The sequence below is a fragment of the Eucyclogobius newberryi genome, unplaced genomic scaffold, assembly GCF_026437365.1.
Source record: "Eucyclogobius newberryi isolate DKJ021-1_F unplaced genomic scaffold, fEucNew1.0.hap1 SCAF_3, whole genome shotgun sequence".
Lineage (NCBI taxonomy): Eukaryota > Metazoa > Chordata > Actinopteri > Gobiiformes > Gobiidae > Eucyclogobius > Eucyclogobius newberryi.
The window spans coordinates 8,550,104-8,568,207 of record NW_027315945.1 but is presented as its reverse complement, the minus strand read 5'-3'; the positions used below and the strand labels follow the sequence as shown (position 1 = coordinate 8,568,207).

Here is an 18,104-nt window from a genome sequence, read left to right as displayed (position 1 = left end):
GTAGCAAAAGGTTCAGTTGTAGTCATCTGGACTCAGTTTTGGAAAAAACAAAACGTTTCGACTCTCATCCAAGAGTCATTGTCAATTAGCGAATTTAGGCAGATATTTATTCTATTCTGTGGTAAACCCATCCATGGGTAAACCCTACATCCATGGGTAAACCCTACCCACCGGGCAGAATAGAATCGCATTAGAGCTGTCTATACTCTCGCGAGCCTTAAACGTGGCGCTCCTCTCGCGCTTGCGCAGTGTGCATTATCACGGGAGAGCGCAGAGTACAGTGTGCGCGGAGCGGAGCCGCGGGGAGAAAGACAACAGCGAACAAAACACAATGGCGACGGCGACCACAGCGGCGAGCGGAGCGGCTTCAGGTGGAGCCGCCACCGGCCCGGTCAGCGGGGGCACGGCAGTGGGCAGGAAGAAGGATGGCGGCCCATCGTCCAAATTCTGGGAGAGTTCAGAGACCGTGTCCCAGCTGGAAAGTGTGCGGCTGTGGATCGGAAAGCACTACAAGAAGGTTAGCGTTAGCTAGCGCCTCTCCATTGATTTGTGAAGGCCTGCGTCCCGCTGCACAATGGACCGCTGCTGTGTGCACTCTGTACGGGACAGTTATATGCACATCCTGGTGTTTACTCGTGTATAACTCTCACTACGTTGCAGTTAGTGTGGAGCTGTTCTCAAATGGATGCGCTCACGTGCCCCTGCAAAGTTATCATTTCAGCTAACATCCTGTTAGCTAGTTAGCTCGCTATCGCCGATAGGGAAATCATTTAAATGCACATAAAGGACTCCTGCTTCCATGTTCACCAATATCACAAAATGCTGTTGTTGTTCGTTCACTTGTAACATGAGTTTAGTTTGCCAGACCTCGTTTATTGTTAATTCTGAATAGTTTTCTGTTGAATCAGTTGTTAGCATTGGGCTGAAAAGCTAAAAGGGACGTGGTCCAAGGGCCAGGCACCGTTATTACTTTATTCAATCTGCAGCTTAATAATTTTTGCATACATTTTTATGCATTTTACGTACGCCCAACGTGCTTTAATCACGACGAGCGTAAAAGCTGACAGCTGAGGGCGGCCAATGGCCAAACAAAAGACTTGAGTCCGTAATACACAACAAACACACGCTTTCGCACAAGGTTTTGGTGCTGTTCTTTTAACCAGAAGTAAAGTGTACACACACATTGAAAAAAATTATTGCTATTTTTAAAACTAGAATATCAGATATTGTCTGTAATTACAGCTATTACAAATTACTTAAACAAGAACTGAACAAAAACGTGTACTCTCCCAAACAAGTATAAAGCTATATTTCTGCACTCCTGTGTTTGTTTTCATGATCTAGTTATGCGTTGTGCATTACTTGAACTAGGGCTATTGCCACGATACATTGACTAATTGTTTACTTAAAATAAAGTATTTTGATAATTGTATCTTGCAAAATACCTTTTTTAAATAAAAAATTCAAGTGGCACTATCAAAATTTCTGATAAGAAAACTTTTTGATTTCTGACTCTCTAGAATACTTAGTGGCCATATTTCATCCTTTATTTGGTTAAAACCTTATTTAAAAAGTCTCAATGTACATAAGAAATCATTATTTATCTAGTCGACTAAAACAATTGTTCGTTGCAGCTCTAAATTGAACCTTAAAGGCGCAATGGACGATTTTTCGGCGATTTGAGAACACTCCCCCTTGCGGACTGATACAACACACACGTGCGTTTGTTTATCAGCGCGACGGATCGCATCTCTCATCTCCCGTAGATTTCCGTCTTCTTCTGAGTCAGCTCGAACGGTCTTTCTCCGTCTTCATTTTGTCCCGTACACTGAGGGAACTATATTATGATCGATCAATGCGCTTAGACACGCGGAAACGTACTGCTTTCATGAGGACGAGCCGACGCGGCTGCATGTAGGTGCATTTTATGGTTGATACATGGCAGGACTAATCGGCAGTCCACGCCACGAGGAAATAAGACTCAAATTTGGGCCAAAAAAATCGTCCATTCAACCTTTAACCAAGACATTTGGTAAAATGTTGGCAAATTCCTGATTGTTATAATATTTATTGAGATGATGCAAAAGAAAAAGTAGATATTTATTTGTCAATATGTAACTTGTGTATCTGAATGTTTTTTAGTTTTAAAAATGTAATGGAGAACAAAATTAATAGAAATGGAAATTAATCATGGATCCTTTTCTATTAAAGGCGGTATGGAAGATTTTTCGGCGATTTGAGAACGCAGGCGGAAGTGCGCATGCGCACTCCCCCGTGCGGACCGATACATCACACACGTGCGTTTGTTTATTAGCGCAACGGATCGCATCGCTCGTCTCCCGTAGATTTCTGTCCACTTCTGCGTCAGCTCAAACTGTCTTTCTCCGTCTTCATTTTGCCCTGTACACTGAGGGAACTATATTATGATAGATCCATGCGCTTAGGCACGCGGAAACGTGGGGACAAGCCTGACGCGGCTGCAGGTGAGCGGTAGGTGCGTTTTATGATTGATACGTGGCAGGACAAATGATTTATCCACGCCACGAGGAAATATGATAAAAAATTTGCTGAAAAAAATGGTCCATACCACCTTTAATATTTATGATAAAGGGTAACATATTATTATAAACCAGGGCTGCGTAATATTGGCTAATGCAATAATCGATCGCAATAACACCAAAATCCTTCATCTGACAAATGTCAGAGCCTGATTTGGCTTGTTTAGTCTAAATTAGCCTTGTTTTACTCTCCGATTAGACTGTTAACTTGTTTCCACTGTGAGAGACAGAATCTAATAAAAAAAAATCCGTAAATCACATATGATTTTAAAATGTATTTGTATGTTGTTGTGCAAATAAATATATGAACACCTGAGAAAATCAATGTTAATATTTAGTACAGAAGCCTTTGTTTACAATTACAGAGGTCAAAAATTTCCCGTAAGTCTTGACCAGGTTTACACACACTGCAGCAGGGATTTTGGCCCACTCCTCCACATAGATCTCCTAGATCTGTCAGGTTTGGAGTCGGTCACTGAGCAACACAGAGTTTCAGCTCCTTCCAAATATTCTCTATTGGATTTAGGTCTTGAGACTAACCCTAGCCTTGAAATTATTCTTACGGAGCCACCCCTTGGTTATCCTGGCTGTGTGGTGTGCTTCGGGTCATTGTCATGTCGTAAGATCCAGCCACGACCCATCTTCAATGCTCTGACTGAGGGAAGGAGGTTGTGGCCCAATAACTCAAAATTCATGGCTCCATTCATACTCTCCTTTTACTCCTAACAACGTAAGGTGTAACATGGGGGACGGATATTGGTGGTTTTGGACTAGAGCTGGGTTTCGATTCAAATTTCAAGAATCGATTTGATTCCGATTTTTACGTTTCAAAATCTATTTTTTCCGATTCGATTCGATCCGGGGGTTAATGTTATTAAAAATTAAATGTATTTGAACCGTTTCCTTCACTTCACGACTGTGTAGAGAAGCAACATATTAAAACTAGTATTATATCAATATTAAACAGCAAATCTTACAAGTATTGCTTGTTACTGATGGCTGGAAGACAAGACGTTGAAAAGGTTAAGGGTCAATATACCTTCAAGAAAGATAATCCAGGAGTCCTGAATTATCTTTCTTGAAGGTAGATTGAAGTTCACTGAGGGAAATGTAGAAAATAATTTTAATTAAAAAAAAAAAAATCAATCTATGGACGTACGAATCGATAATCGGTCATTAATATGCGAATCGATTAAAAATCGGAAAATCGATTATTTCAACCCAGCTCTATTTTTGGACTGAAACCGATATTACTCAATGGCCTGAATATTGTGTGTCGGGTTCTATTCATTTTAAATTGGGGTTTTTAAGGCGACATTTATGTGGGTCTGTACGAACAGTGTATTTTCACAAGGGAGCTGCGTGGGAATCTTTATCGCGGCAAGATGTTTTCTATTCACCCTGCCCTCCTTTTATGTAAGATTATCAATATCCTTGACCCCTTAATCACATCAGCTGTGTTTTATATTACAAAAACATATTTTATTTCACTTACATTTTTACCACAGTCCAATTTTAAACCTGTTGCTTTTGCTCTTTCAGCATGTCCAGAACGACTCTCCATCCAGCAAATCCCTGGCAGGCCTTGTGGTTCAGCTGCTGCAGTTCCAGGAGGACGCATTTGGACGTCGAGTCAACAACCCAGCGCTCACAAAGCTGCCTGTACGTCCAACAAAACCCCTATTTACATCACGGAAATATCCACATTTCACCTTGATTTGCACATCAATTGTTTTCTGTGTTTCGACAGGCAAAATGTTTCATGGATTTTAAGGCTGCAGGTGCTCTGTGTCATATCCTGGGGTCGGTGTACAAGTTCAAAAGTGAACAGGGATGGTGAGTGTGCCTGTTGTGGTATAAATTATCTTGGGGTTTGTATTAAAGGGATGCAAACCTTAGTAATTGCAAGAAAGCATTTTGACATAAATGGCAAGAGAACAATGCCAAACTGATCCTACACGTCAATTTGTAAGGGTATTTGGAAATAGTCCTTTATTGTATCACTTTTTTGTCTGTTCACCATTCTAGGCGCCGCTTTGACCTTCAGAATCCCTCCCGCATGGACCGAAATGTGGAAATGTTTTTAAATGTTGAGAAGAACTTGGTACAGGTAAGACTTGAAAAATATTTTATTAAAGTCGAATATTGGGCTTTTCATTGCTTTCATTTTTGTCTCTCTGTCTACATGGGTATTGCGTAATGTATTTTTAATATTTGACTTCCTCTTGTGTCCAGAATAACTGTTTGACCAGACCCAACGTCTTCCTGTCTCCTGATATAGAGCAGAAACAAGCCAGTAAGCTCAAAGATATCATCAAGAGGCACCAGGTGAGGGAATATCGCACCTGCATTTAGGAAGGCGCTCTGTCGTATTTCAATGCAATTGTGCGTACAGATTTTTGGTGTGCGTTTATATACTCTAAACAAATCTGAACATCAAGAATTAGGGATGCGTACCGCTACAACGGACCGGATCTGGACTTGTAATAACGTTTCGGTTCAGGTCCAAAAAAAAACGAAACCCTGGTGATTCAGTTCTGGACTCATTAAAATCTACCACTCACGTTCTATATCCTTTACGTTTTAGAATCTAAACCATCTGAAACCTTCCGTAGATCGCGAAATTCGCGCTAGAAAAGACGTAAACACTGACATCGCTGTCAATGGCGCACACTGGAGCCATCAGCGACGCACGCGTCTTCCCCGCGGCAGAAGTTGAAGCCAGCGAAATGAGTTTAAAGACGCAAGAGACCGAACCTTCGGGAAGATCGCTGGCTTAATTGAATTGTTTTAAGCCGCCGCGTGCGTCGCCGCTTGTGCCGCTCCTTGAGTTAGTTTAAGACGTTAAAGGAGCGGGTTGTGCTTTGGTTTGGTTGTAAATATTGTAACTTCTCGCTCAGGTTAGTAATGCTGGTTTAGTGCTCACAAGTTGTCACTTTATTTCTTGGACAGAGTTGGTTATTGTTGGCCGTAACCATGGCGATGGAACAGGAACATAAGAAACTACCTCGTCTCCTGAGCCCGCTCTTAGCTCCGCCCCAGAGACCACACGCACGCGCACTAGAGACTAGGGTCGCTACAATATGAATAAAATAACTTATGTTGTGGTGTGATGTAGCATTTATTTAGGTGGGTTAATGTGCAATATACATATTTATACATCTAAGTAAATACAAAGTCAAAGTAATATTGTTTAATTGCTGGATTAATTAATTGGAGCTTAAATTTTGTAATAGTATTTATATTCTACAGTTGTTAAATATGGTCTTGTGTTTAATGCTGTTAATATGATGTATTGTTTGTAGTGTAAAATATTTTCATATTCTATTTTTAATACTGCTAAGTTGATTGATTTATAGTGGTTCTAGTTGACTGTTATGCTAGTTTTTGAAGGTTTTTACATGACTTTGATGCCAATCTACAAAATTATAGAGTGGAAATGTATCTAAAGGCATTAAACTTCAAGTGTGGGGGCCAGCTCAGTCAAACCAGTAATACACTTGACAAACACAGTATCAGCTGAAACAGCTGCCCCAATACCAATACTCAACTTGCTCTTGTTCGGAAGTTGTTCCTCTAGTAAAACACATGAATGTGTGTTAACTGTTAAGGTATAGTTTAGCTGCTAGCTAGTAGCTTGTGATTTGTAAGTTGTAACTTCTGTTAATAAACAGTGAATAAACCAGATAAATTGAGTTTATTTCAATCTGCAGTTAATCCTTGTGTTTGATAGTCGTCCTTGTTCATGTGTCTTCAACTTAATTTAGCCAAGTAGCTTGTGTTATGCTGTTATAACATTATGCAAAAATGGCATGAGTTCAGCCGGACTCATGAGGTCCGGACCTGAACCTGAACCTCTGGATTCGAATCCGGACTTGAACCTGAACGTGGGTTTAGGTCTGCATCCCTATCAAGAATGCCTGGTGACACGTGTCCGTTCATTTGCTGAATTAATTTGACTTAAAAAAAAAAGATATTGAAAGATATAAAAAATGATTTCCGCTTCCTTCTTGGTGATAAAGACTGACTTCTGAAGTTTGAGTATTTGTTAAATTTTGAGACAAATCTTTTGATGTTTTTCATTTTAGATCATATTTAGCCCTGAATTAGGCTTGAGATCTGGTGGTACTCAGAAAGCCAAATAATATTCGCTGTGCTAATTGGAATGTTGTTGAACCTTTCAGGGCTCCATTACTGAAGACAAGTCAAAGGCCACTCACCTCATATACCCTTCTCCTCCTCAATCAGAAGAAGGTAAGCATCACAACTGCTGCCATATTCCGATTAGATCAGGTCAGATGCAGGTCATATTTTGACCACTGTCTATTGCGACAATGTTTTCTATTAAACCGTAATTAGAAAGTTGTGTTTGCGTACTTTGTATTACAGAGGAGTGGCTGCGTCCAGTTCTGAAAAAAGACAAGCAGATGCTGGTGCACTGGGGCGGCTTCCCAGACAGGTGAGACCAAGCATGCAATTCACTCCTGTTGGTTTAAATAAATTGGTTTTAATCCCATTGTAAAAACTTAGAGGAGCTGTTCCGACATTTTTGTCCAATTTTGTAGACCAGTGGTCCCCAAACTTTTTGACTAGAGGGCCACATTGGGTTCTAAAATTTGGCGAGGGGGCAGGCCAGGAAAATATGGTGTGTTTGTGTGAACTAATGAATTACTATAAATTACACGCAAGATTTGACCTGTAACTTGTAACAAAGCAACAAATGCAAGGCTCAATGTACAAATTGTTTTCCAAATGCATTAATGATTAATTATCTACTGTCTTCTACTGTCCACAAGAGTATTCTTCAGTGTGTCAAACACTTGCGCTTCCTGCTTGATTGGCCCCGGTGGCCGTTTATGGTGAATTTTATTTTATGCGCGCCATAGATTTTCTTGTGCGCGCACTAAGTGTACTGCAGTGTGCACTGCGAGCGAGCAGTGCGCGCACTAAGTGCACTGCGAGCGAGCAGTGCGCGCACTAAGTGCACTGCGAGCGAGCAGTGCGCGCACTAAGTGCACTGCGAGCGAGCAGTGCGCAGCTGCGCAGGCGCACAGCTTAGAGGGAACAGTGCCATCTCTTGGGGAAATGTGGGCATTACAGGCGAAAGGTAAAAAGAACAGCCAGCCACAGTATCGTGAGTTTGAATCCCGACTCCGACATTTGCTTCATGTCCTCCTTTGTCTCTCATCATTCCCCTTCCTTTCTTTCTCATTCCATCTACTGTCTAAAGCCTACGGCAAAAATAAATAAATATTTTTTTAAATTTTTTTTTATATAACTTGGACATGCTTGGCGGGCCGGATTGAAAGGTCCAACGGGCCGGATTGAAAGGCCCAACGGGCCGGATTGAAAGGCCCAACGGGCCGGATTGAAAGGCCCAACGGGCCGTTGTTTGGGGACCACTGTTGTAGACCATTGTTCCAGCGGAATAGCATAGCACGGATTAATGAAAGCAGATGGAAGTGCAGTTTAAATGCACCGTTAAGTCCTGATAATGACTAAACCTCTCTTACATTAGGAGTCATGGTGTTAAGTTGCTAATGCAATTTACCTTAGTTTGTGTTGACGAAAGATTGATAGTTTCCCCATTTGAAACATAGATGTGAGTAATCCGGTCTGCTTCCTCACCAACGTGAGATCTAAGTTTAAGTAAACTACGAATGATTAATATTAGTCCATAAATAATGCGGTATAGATTTTTCAGTACGTTTTGTAAAGAGGCACTCTCTGGTGGGGCAATTGTGCACGAACAGGCACACCGAATTATAAAGCGCACCATCAATAAATGGTCTACTATGGATACTTATTCATATATAAAGTGCATTAAGCTCAACAAGACAAACTGATAAGTCAGTCAGTTGAGCTTCATTAAACACGTTCAACTCATTCAGATCAACATTGTTCTGCTACCGCTAAAGGACACGTTAGCATATTCACAACAATTCTCAGCGAAGATCACTTATAGACACGTAAAATACAACACAGTCAATCTCTAAAAGACACGTTGGCATATTCACAACAACTCAGAATCAGAATAAGGTTTATTGCCATTTGTCAATGAACAAAATTCACAAACATGGGAACTTGTCCTGGTGATTCGGTGCAACACAAACAACAAAACATTGAACAATGAATACAAAACAGATATTAGAGCTGGGTTTCGATTCAAATTTCAAGATTCGATTCAGATTTTTACGTTTCAAAATCGATTTTTTTCGATTTCTCAGATTCCATCCGATTCGATCTGATTTCCGATTCGATCCGGGGTTTAATGTTATTAAAAATGAAAAATGTATTTGAACCGTTTCCTTCACTTCATGACTCTGTAGAGAAGCAACATATTAAAACTAGTATATCAATATTAAACGGCAAATCTTACAAGTATTGGTAGTTACTGATGGCTGGAAGACTGATGAAAAGGTTAAGGGTCAATCTACCTTCAAGAAAGACAATCCAGGAGTCCTAAATTATCTTTCTTGAAGGTAGATTGAAGTTCACTGAGGAAAATGTAGAAAAGAATTTTAATAAAAAAAATAAATAAAAAAAAAACGATCTTTGGACGTACGAATTGATAATCGGTCATTAATATGCGAATCGAGTAAAAATCAGAAAATCAATTATTTCAACCCAGCTCTAACAGATATATATAAAAAAAAAATAGGTAAGTAAAGTTAACTCTCAGACAAGCTCACTTACAAACACGTAAAATACAACACAATACACTTTTTCAGTTCATTCCTCGGCCCTTAAATTCTTCATCTTCATTATCCGTGTTTAACAGTTGTGATGGATGCCGAACATTCCGCATCCCTGGATCCATCTCGGAGTCGCGCGGCAGTTCAGTGATGATTCTGGGCTTCGTGAAAGCTCTGTCCACAGTTGATTGATACTATTGATGCCCAGAGTTTAAAGTCCGCGTTGTAAGCGTGTATCTTGCGATAATATAATAGATCCATGGTCTCTTGTCAGGAGCCTACTTGGCCCAATATTCTCGGGGTCCTTTATTTAGGTGTCCGCGTTGTTCCTGACGTATAATGTAGTTTACATTTTGACAGAGCGCCGCTTGTAGCGGTGGACTACTGTTCCCAGAATGCTTTGCATACATGTTGGGACTTCGGTTCCAGAGTACCGTAAACGTGCTTCTAGACGTGCATCTGCATCTCTCGTGTCCCAAATCTTCTTTATACACCGTGTACCACACAAAATCGCTCGAGGTCAGTAAACACAACTAGAAATAATCCATATATTAAGCCCACTGGATTATAAAGCGCACTGACTGTTTTTGAGGACATTAAAGGCTTTTAAGTGTGCCTTAGAGTGCGGAAAATACGGTACATTTATGTTTTAGAAACAAGTCAAATAAAACGAGCCAATTAACTAGTCAAAATATTTTTGCTTGGTTGAGCATTTAATGATGTTGAAATGCTTTTGTTTTTACATTATGCTGCCCACAGATGGAACAGTTTACGACGAATACAATTTAGCTTCTTTACTCATTTCTTTTTCACATCTGAAGTTCCCAATATAAATTATATATAACATGGTGATACGTGATTTGAATAACAGTCGTATTGGTGGTTTATTTATAGTATTGTGAAAAAAGAAAAAAAACGGGGCGTTCATGAAAACAAGTCTTGCTTTCTCTGTATACATAAAGCTGTTAAAGCTGAACATTAAATTCACATTATCAGTGGAAAACATTTTATATTGTTCTATTTCCCTCAGTTATGACACCTGGATGTCAGCTAATGAGGTGGACGGAGATGTGGAGGATCCCCCAAACAATGACCGTCCATGGAAGGTGAGTCATCTGTATGGACATTTTATTCACACTCCACAAACATCACATCAGTGTGTCGCTCGTCCCTCTTCTCCTCACCATATCACGCTGCACTGTTCTGTTCAAAAAAGCCTATGGAACCAAAACGACTTAAAAAGGAAAAAATTGCTTCAGGGACGTATCAAGGTAGGACTGCAACTATTGACCAGAATAATCGGGACTAATGGATTTACATTTAAATTTAATAATTAATCGATATACTCAATTTGAGTTGATCTTAATTAGTGATGGTCAATGCTTTTGGGACCTATATCTGAGCCACTTCTTTTTAAATACATAGAATCCCACAAATGTATCTTAATTTATAGCAAAGTTTCTAAATTAACTTAACTTTTGTAAAAAAAAAATTTGATATATTTTGTGTTATAAAACCCTTTGTTTCATGAATGAATTTTAGCCTAATTGTTCTATTTTCATGTTTACTCATTGTCTCTTCAAACAGACCATTTGGTTACTAATCTTTCTCACAAAGACAGCACTTGTTACATCAACATGAGCCCAGAACAACATTGTAGTATATTTTGTGAAGAAGCCTCCGTTGGGTATATTATAGCTTTAACTCTAAAAATCTCCAATGCGCAGTATAAATGATTGTATGACTTGCCATCTAATTGAGAAAATTGCTGTAATGTAGACTAAGGAAAAAATAATTAGTTGCAGCCCTATTAAAATTGTATATGTGCAAATTGCAGTGTAACTTTCCATCTTGTATTGTTCAAAATAAAATGAACTCAAAACAAACTCTGTTCTTGTCTCAGGTCCATGCCAAGTGGGTGCTGGACACAGATGCCTTTAATGAGTGGATGAATGAGGAGGACTACGAGATGGATGACAACAAGAAGCCAGTCAGTTTCCGCCAGAGGATCTTCCCCAAAGAGGAGGAGGTACAACCATACATGTTTACTATCCGGCTTGTGTTCTTGTGTACAGTCGACTTGTGAGTATGCGTTTTGCATGTAGCGCTAGAGTTTGCATGCTCGTATCCAACCACTGTCCGTTACCCATCTTTTCCTGACTTTTCCTCATGCTTCTGTCTAATGTCAGGGTTTCTGTGGCAGACTTGTAGTGTACACATAAGGCGTAGTCTTTGTAACATAGTGACGAAGAGATGGATTAATTACTATATAACAAACACTCTTCTTTGTGTTGAGGAGCAAGCTGGTTAATGTACTGTTGCCAGAAAACCTTTGAAACTGGCATGAAAATAGGGAAAACCTAGTTTTTAACAAATGTTATATTATTTTGTCTTGTTAACTATGGATGCAGTTGGCGTATTTATTTCATGAACATAAACAAGACGTATTTTAATTATTGCCATTTAACACAAAAAACAGCCCAATTTCTTCCTCCAATGGAATTCTGCTCCAAACCTGCTTTTACTAAACGTTTCTTCACAAACTGGAACTTGGCCGATAAATTAAAAAAAAAGATGCAATCTCGCATTAAAAAAAAAAAACGTACTTGTTATATCCACTTTGAACTGAATATTGTGTAGGTAGTGTATTCAGAAACCTTGAGCCACCCCTCACCCAGCATCTCACCCACCTGCCCTGCCCCCTGTCGCTCCCCGGCGCTTCCCCTCCTTGTGTGTGCGACCGTTCCATCCTCTCATTCTGCGGCTCTTTCTCTCATCCTCCATCCCTCGCTACCTGCTGTTGCGCGGGGGTTTGTCTGATCAGTCTTCCCGTACGCCCGACCGTAAGGAGCGCAAGGCCAACTCTGCAGGGAAGAAGAGGAGGCGTTCACCCTCACCCCCCAGCACGCCCGCCGAGTCCCGCAAGAAGGGCGGTAAGAAGGGGTGAGTACAAACAACACGAGCGCTCAATAAGGAATTTATGCATTCATAACATCTATGGGCATCTGCTTCTACGCAGGCACTTTTTGTGGTACACTGCTCAAAACATATCCAGTAGATTTAAAGGTTTTTTTTTTTTTTTGAAGAAAGAAAGCATTAGTTACTTTATGAAATTAGTTTTCACAGTTTCACTGTTTCACAAGGAAACACCATTTCACAAAAAAAGACGCACATGAAACATCACTTACATGACATGGCAACATACAGATTCAAAATAATACAAACATAATAAATAATACATACAAATACAGTTCAAAATATCGATACGGCGATATATCGTCACGGACTCCGTATCAATAGGTGTATCGATACTGAGTCATAGTATCTATTTTTTTTTTTTTTTTATTATTAAAAAAAAAAAATATTCCACCAGCAAAAACTGCGCGTGAACATGCACAAACTGGGCGCTACACTACAGTCGACGATTATTGTTGTAGTTGTACAGCGGCGGAAGGCAGACGTCAAAGCGTCCAGTTTACATTCAAAGTCTATGCGGACGCGTGTTTTTGCGGCGTGAATCCTGCGCTTTGAGCGGCGGACGCAACACGTCGGGGGCGTTTGAGCGTCGGACGCTTTGGACGCGCACCAGAGCGGCCCAGAGGGAGAGGGAGGGAAAGAAAGAAGAAGAGACTGGTAGTTCCAGAGCGTAATCTTACCTGTAAATGCTTTTTTCATTCTTCACAAATCTGTTTGTTGTTGGCGTGAGCCAAAGGTAGAGCTGGGTTTCGATTCAAATTTCAAGAATTGATTCAATTCCGATTTTTACGTTTCAAAATCGATTTTTTTTCCGATTTTCTCAGATTCCATCCGATTTCGATCTGATTTCCAATTCGATCCGATTTCGATTCGATCCGGGGGTTAATGTTATTAAAAATGAAAAATGTATTTGAACAGTTTCCTTCACTTCATGACTGTAGCTATTAAAACTAGTATTATATCAATATTAAACAGCAAATCTTACAAGTATTGGTAGTTACTGATGGCTGGAAGACTGATGAAAAGGTTATGGGTCAATCTACCTTCAAGAAAGATAATTCAGCACAATAAATGGAAGACATCATTGAGGTGACTACATCTGCAACAGTGGATTCCTACTGGGACACTAACCAGTGCATTATTATTATGCTTATGCATATGAGGTCAAATTCCAATCGGCGTCAAAGTGTGTGTAGCTACGGAGTCGTACAAGTGTACGGCTCCGTAGCTACAGATGTCCACGAGTCAGTGGTCATTCACCCACCCTCTCTGCTGACTGAATGTGTGTCTTGACTTTCTCCCTCACGGACTGGTACATGTTTGGTATCACATCTTCTGAGATTCGCTTGCGAGACACCATTTTGTAATGAGGTTCCGCGACTTTCAACTGCCTGAAGCCATTGTTTTCAACGACGGAATACGGCCGTATATCTTTACAAATGAAGCCCGCAATCGCCTCCCTTTCTGGGAACGTGCCGAATTGATTGGTAGTGACAGCATGTCCAGCTTCGTCTGCTGCGGTCCCAAGGACAAGTTAGGGTGATGCCGCCGCAGATGATTCTTTAAGTTGGTGGTATTACCACAGTGCTTTACCTCAATTCCGCACTTTTTGCAGACCGCTTTACTTTTGTCCAGCTCGTTGGTCCCTTCTATTTCCCGGAACCCGAAATTCCTCCAAATCGGAGCCTTCAGTGTCTCAGGTGTCTTAAGTGTTACGCTAACGTTACCGAGCGCGCCTGCGTGAATTTAGTCACGCGGCGGGGGTAAAAGTTCACTGAGGGAAATGTAGAAAATAATTTTGATTTAAAAAAAAAAAAAAAAGATCTTTGGACGTACGAATCAATAATCGGTCATTAATATGCAAAGCGATTAAAAATCGGAAAATCGATTTTTTTTCAACCCAGCTCTAGCCAAAGGAAAGATTCAAGCCCCTCCCCCGAGCGTTACAATGGAGCTCATCTCACTAATAAATGATATAATACTTAAAAGAGCTACAATGAGGGGCCAATAAGCATACTTTTATATTATTCAATCCATTTGTTGTATTGTATTTTTAAATGAATATGCTGTATTAAAGAGTAGGGAAGTTAATTGTTTAAGAAAAAAAATACAATATAAATGTTTCCTTACTTTTTTCTGATAATTGTGAATAATCGTGATATTTCTCCTCATGATAATCGTGACTAAAATGAATATTGTGACATCCCTAATAACGAAACAAACAAGTCACCCAAAAGCTAATAAGACGAGGAAATATGAGGAAGTGTATGTAGCACTTGGCTTCACTGTGACTGAGGTGGAGATGAGGAAAGACCACCGTGTCTACTGTGTCTTCAAATGTTGGCAGTGACGGCATGAAGCCAAATAAATTACAATAAAACACACACTTGTGACTAGGGATGCATACCTAAACCAAGCTGATTTAGATTTTCAAAGTTAGGGGCCCCCAAGCAATTTCAGGGGCCCACAAGCGCGCGCGGCATCGCGGCGTCATAAGAACAAGATAAATGTGTTGTTTTAAACCTGGTTATCAGCATGTAAAACAATTTAAAATACTTTTATATGTTATTTGATATGAAGGAAGAGCACAAATACTGAATCGTATAAACCAGAGATCATGATCTTAAACTGTTTAATTCAATATAGTAATAAGCTTCAGTTGTAGTCATCTGGACTCAGTTTGAAAAATAGACGTTTCGACTCTCATCCAAGAGTCATTGTCAATAAAAGAATTTAGGTCGAGAACTCCGATATTAATACTGTTCTGTGGTAAGACCCGCCCATTGGGCGGAGCCTTCCTGAAGTAGAAAGAGTTGTTTGTTTCAACAGAAACTCCCCCCTTGTATCTACCGAGCTAGCCTATTCAGAATCTTAATGGGCTATTAGAAACCTCTTTGTCTAAGATTAAGATTCTGAATCAACTGAAGCTGTTTCTACTATGGAACACGCCTGGACGAATGAGGGATTACACCGTCAATATAGTAATGTTTCTTAGATACAAAATAAATACTGTTTACAGCATTTGACACAAGGAGATGTCAAATAAACTACTAACATATATACATTGCCCCGAAAATTAGACCGAGCATTTCCAAGGACACGTGAACGCAACACCCACGCACCGTTCGGCCAATGAGAAGCGAGAAGACGTGCGAAGTGGGCATGTCTGTCAAAACGAAACTTAAACGATGAAAATGCCCTGAATATGGCCAAATCACTAGTTAAATCTCGATTTTTTTTTCGAGGAGGGGCATGGCGGGCCCCCTCCTATTTCAAACCGCGGGCCCGCCGGAGATTCAACTGCTTGCGGGCCCCGGGCCCCTGTCTATTTCGCAGCCTGTAAACCCACGTTCAGGTTCAAGTCCGGATTCGAATCCAGAGGTTCAGGTCCGGACCTAATGAGTCCGGCTGAACTCATGCCATTTTTGCATAATGTTATAACAGCATAACATAAGCTACTTGGCTAAATTAAGTTGAAGACACATGAACAAGGACGACTATCAAACACAAGGTTTAACTGCAGATAGAAATAAACTCAATTTATCTGGTTTATTCACTGTTTATTAACAGAAGTTACAACTTACAAATCACAAGCTACTAGCTAGCTAACACACATTCATGTGTTTTACTAGAGGAACAACTTCCGAACAAGAGCAAGTTGAGTATTGGTATTGGGGCAGCTGTTTCAGCTGATACTGTGTTTGTCAAGTGTATTACTGGTTTGACTGAGCTGGCCCCCACACTTGAAGTTTAATGCCTTTTAGATACATTTCCACTCTTTAATTTTGCAGATCCATTGGCATCAAAGTCATGTAAAAACCTTCAAAAACTAGCATAACAGTCAACTAGAACCACTATAAATCAATCAACTTAGCAGTATTAAAAATAGAATATGAAAATATTTTACACTACACACAATACATCATATTAACAGCATTAAACAAGACCATATTTAACAACTGTAGAATATAAATACTATTACAAAATATAAGCTCCAATTAATGAATCCAGCAATTAAACAATATTACTTTGACTTAGTATTTACTTAAATGTATAAATATGTATATTGCACATTGCACATTAACCCACCTAAATAAATGCTACATCACACCACAACATTATACAGTTATTTTATTCATATTGTAGTCTAGTGCGTGTGTGCGGTCTCTGGGGCGGAGCTAAGAGCGGGCTCAGGAGATGAGATGATTTTTTTGATGTTCCTTTTCCATCACCATGGTTACGGCCAACATTAACCAACTCTGTTCAAGAAATAAAGTGACAACTTGTGAGCACTAAAACAGCATTACTGACCTGAGCGAGAAGTTACAATATTTACACCCAAACCAAACCAACCACCCGCTCCTTTAACAAGCGTCTTAAACTAACTCACGGAGCGGCACAAGCGGCGACGCACGCGGCGGCTTAAAACGCTTCAAATAAAGTCAGTGATCTTACAGCTGCCGCTTCAGTGTTCGGTCTCTCGCGTCTTTAAATCCATTGCGCCGGCTTCAACTTCTGCCGCGGGGAAGACGCGTGCGTCGCTGATGGCTCCGGATGCACCATTGACAGCGATGTCAGTGTTTACGTCTTTTCTAGAGCGAATTTCGCGATCTATGGAAGGTTTCAGATGGTTTAGATTCTAGAACGTAAAGGATATAGAATGTGAGTGGTAGATTTTTAATGAGTCCAGAACCAAATCACCGGGGTTTCGGTTTTTTGGACCTGAACCGAAACATTTTTACAAGTCCGGATCTGGTCCGTCGTAGCGGTACGCATCCCTGATTCAGAATTAGCCATTCAATTCAATTTATTTTTGTAACGCCCAAAATCACAACAACAGTTGCCTCTGAGGGCGACAGTGAAAAATGAATCAACAATGTCTGTGGTGGCGAGGGACGATGTTCCAGAGTCCTCTGTCCTTAGACCCTCCTTCTCGGCCAGGAAAAACTACAAAAAAACATGTCAATAGCCATGACAGGTTCAGTTGGTTGGATATAAGAAGTTATTAGAGCATAATGAATTTATAAATAAGTAAAGTAAAGTAAAGTTTGATGAGTACCGCACAAATTATTTTCAGTGTGTCGCAATAGAGCAGCCTGGCGGTAACGGTCTGTTGCTGAAGAGGGGAAAGTCCAGAATATAACAAAATTTACATTAGTGCAATTATTAAATTACTCCACTCCATCCGGTCTTCATTTATTATGTTGATTGTTGGCCACAATTCTTTTTATGTCTATAATTTACATTTGTGCATTTGGGCTTTGACAGGAACCCAGGGCCTCACTGGAAGCGCCGGGGCCAGCGTGGAGAAGAGGATGACACTGAGGAGGACATGACCAAAGACCTAGACGACTCCTCTGCAGGGGCCAGTGTGGACGAGAGCATGTCTAAGAACGGTAAGACTGCAGCAGTACACTTGATCATTATTTTACATTCTGTTCTTTGTAAATGGCAGTTTATTATTAGAAACTGGCCATGATCTGATTGTGATCTGTCAGGGTGACAGATCAGTTACATTTACGAGAGTTACAAGTCTGAATTTGTATTAAAATCACAACTAAATACAGGAATGTGGGGGTTTGAGAACTCAAGTCTCGGTTGCAGGACAATACATGATCACTCAAACATGCAGAAATGAATCAAAATACACGCAGTTGTAACTCAAAGTTGCATCACCTGTCCCGTGTAAATAAATTCTAAAACTAGAAAACACTTTTTGGGGGTATTTTTTGTAAATGTATGAATAACTTTTAAATTAATTTTGTTACAGCTAACTCAAAGAAGGATGATAATGCTCCAATGAAAGGTGAAATGGGTATGTTTTCCTGTTGTTTTCTTTCAACTTTGCTTGCATTAAAATGATTATCCACTAAGC

At 40.2% G+C, this 18,104-nt stretch overlaps 1 protein-coding gene across 4 annotated transcripts in view; it reads left to right on the top strand.

Annotated features, from left to right (window-relative positions):
* The first annotated feature begins 247 nt into the window (after nucleotides 1-247).
* The window catches only part of smarcc1a (SWI/SNF related BAF chromatin remodeling complex subunit C1a), a 30,546-nt gene continuing 12,689 nt past the window's right edge, over nucleotides 248-18,104 (top strand). For 2 of the 4 annotated variants that reach the window (XM_072461291.1, XM_072461288.1), the window contains exons 1-12: nucleotides 248-517; nucleotides 4,101-4,220; nucleotides 4,309-4,394; nucleotides 4,587-4,668; nucleotides 4,794-4,886; nucleotides 6,743-6,812; nucleotides 6,948-7,017; nucleotides 10,284-10,359; nucleotides 11,157-11,282; nucleotides 12,078-12,196; nucleotides 17,498-17,625; nucleotides 18,000-18,044. In XM_072461291.1, the coding sequence (XP_072317392.1) occupies nucleotides 332-517; nucleotides 4,101-4,220; nucleotides 4,309-4,394; nucleotides 4,587-4,668; nucleotides 4,794-4,886; nucleotides 6,743-6,812; nucleotides 6,948-7,017; nucleotides 10,284-10,359; nucleotides 11,157-11,282; nucleotides 12,078-12,196; nucleotides 17,498-17,625; nucleotides 18,000-18,044 (1,201 nt within the window). In that variant the 5' untranslated portion in view covers nucleotides 248-331. The remainder of the gene's footprint in view (nucleotides 518-4,100; nucleotides 4,221-4,308; nucleotides 4,395-4,586; nucleotides 4,669-4,793; nucleotides 4,887-6,742; nucleotides 6,813-6,947; nucleotides 7,018-10,283; nucleotides 10,360-11,156; nucleotides 11,283-12,077; nucleotides 12,197-17,497; nucleotides 17,626-17,999; nucleotides 18,045-18,104) is intronic. The other 2 variants (XM_072461290.1, XM_072461289.1) reach the window with 2 other exon arrangements.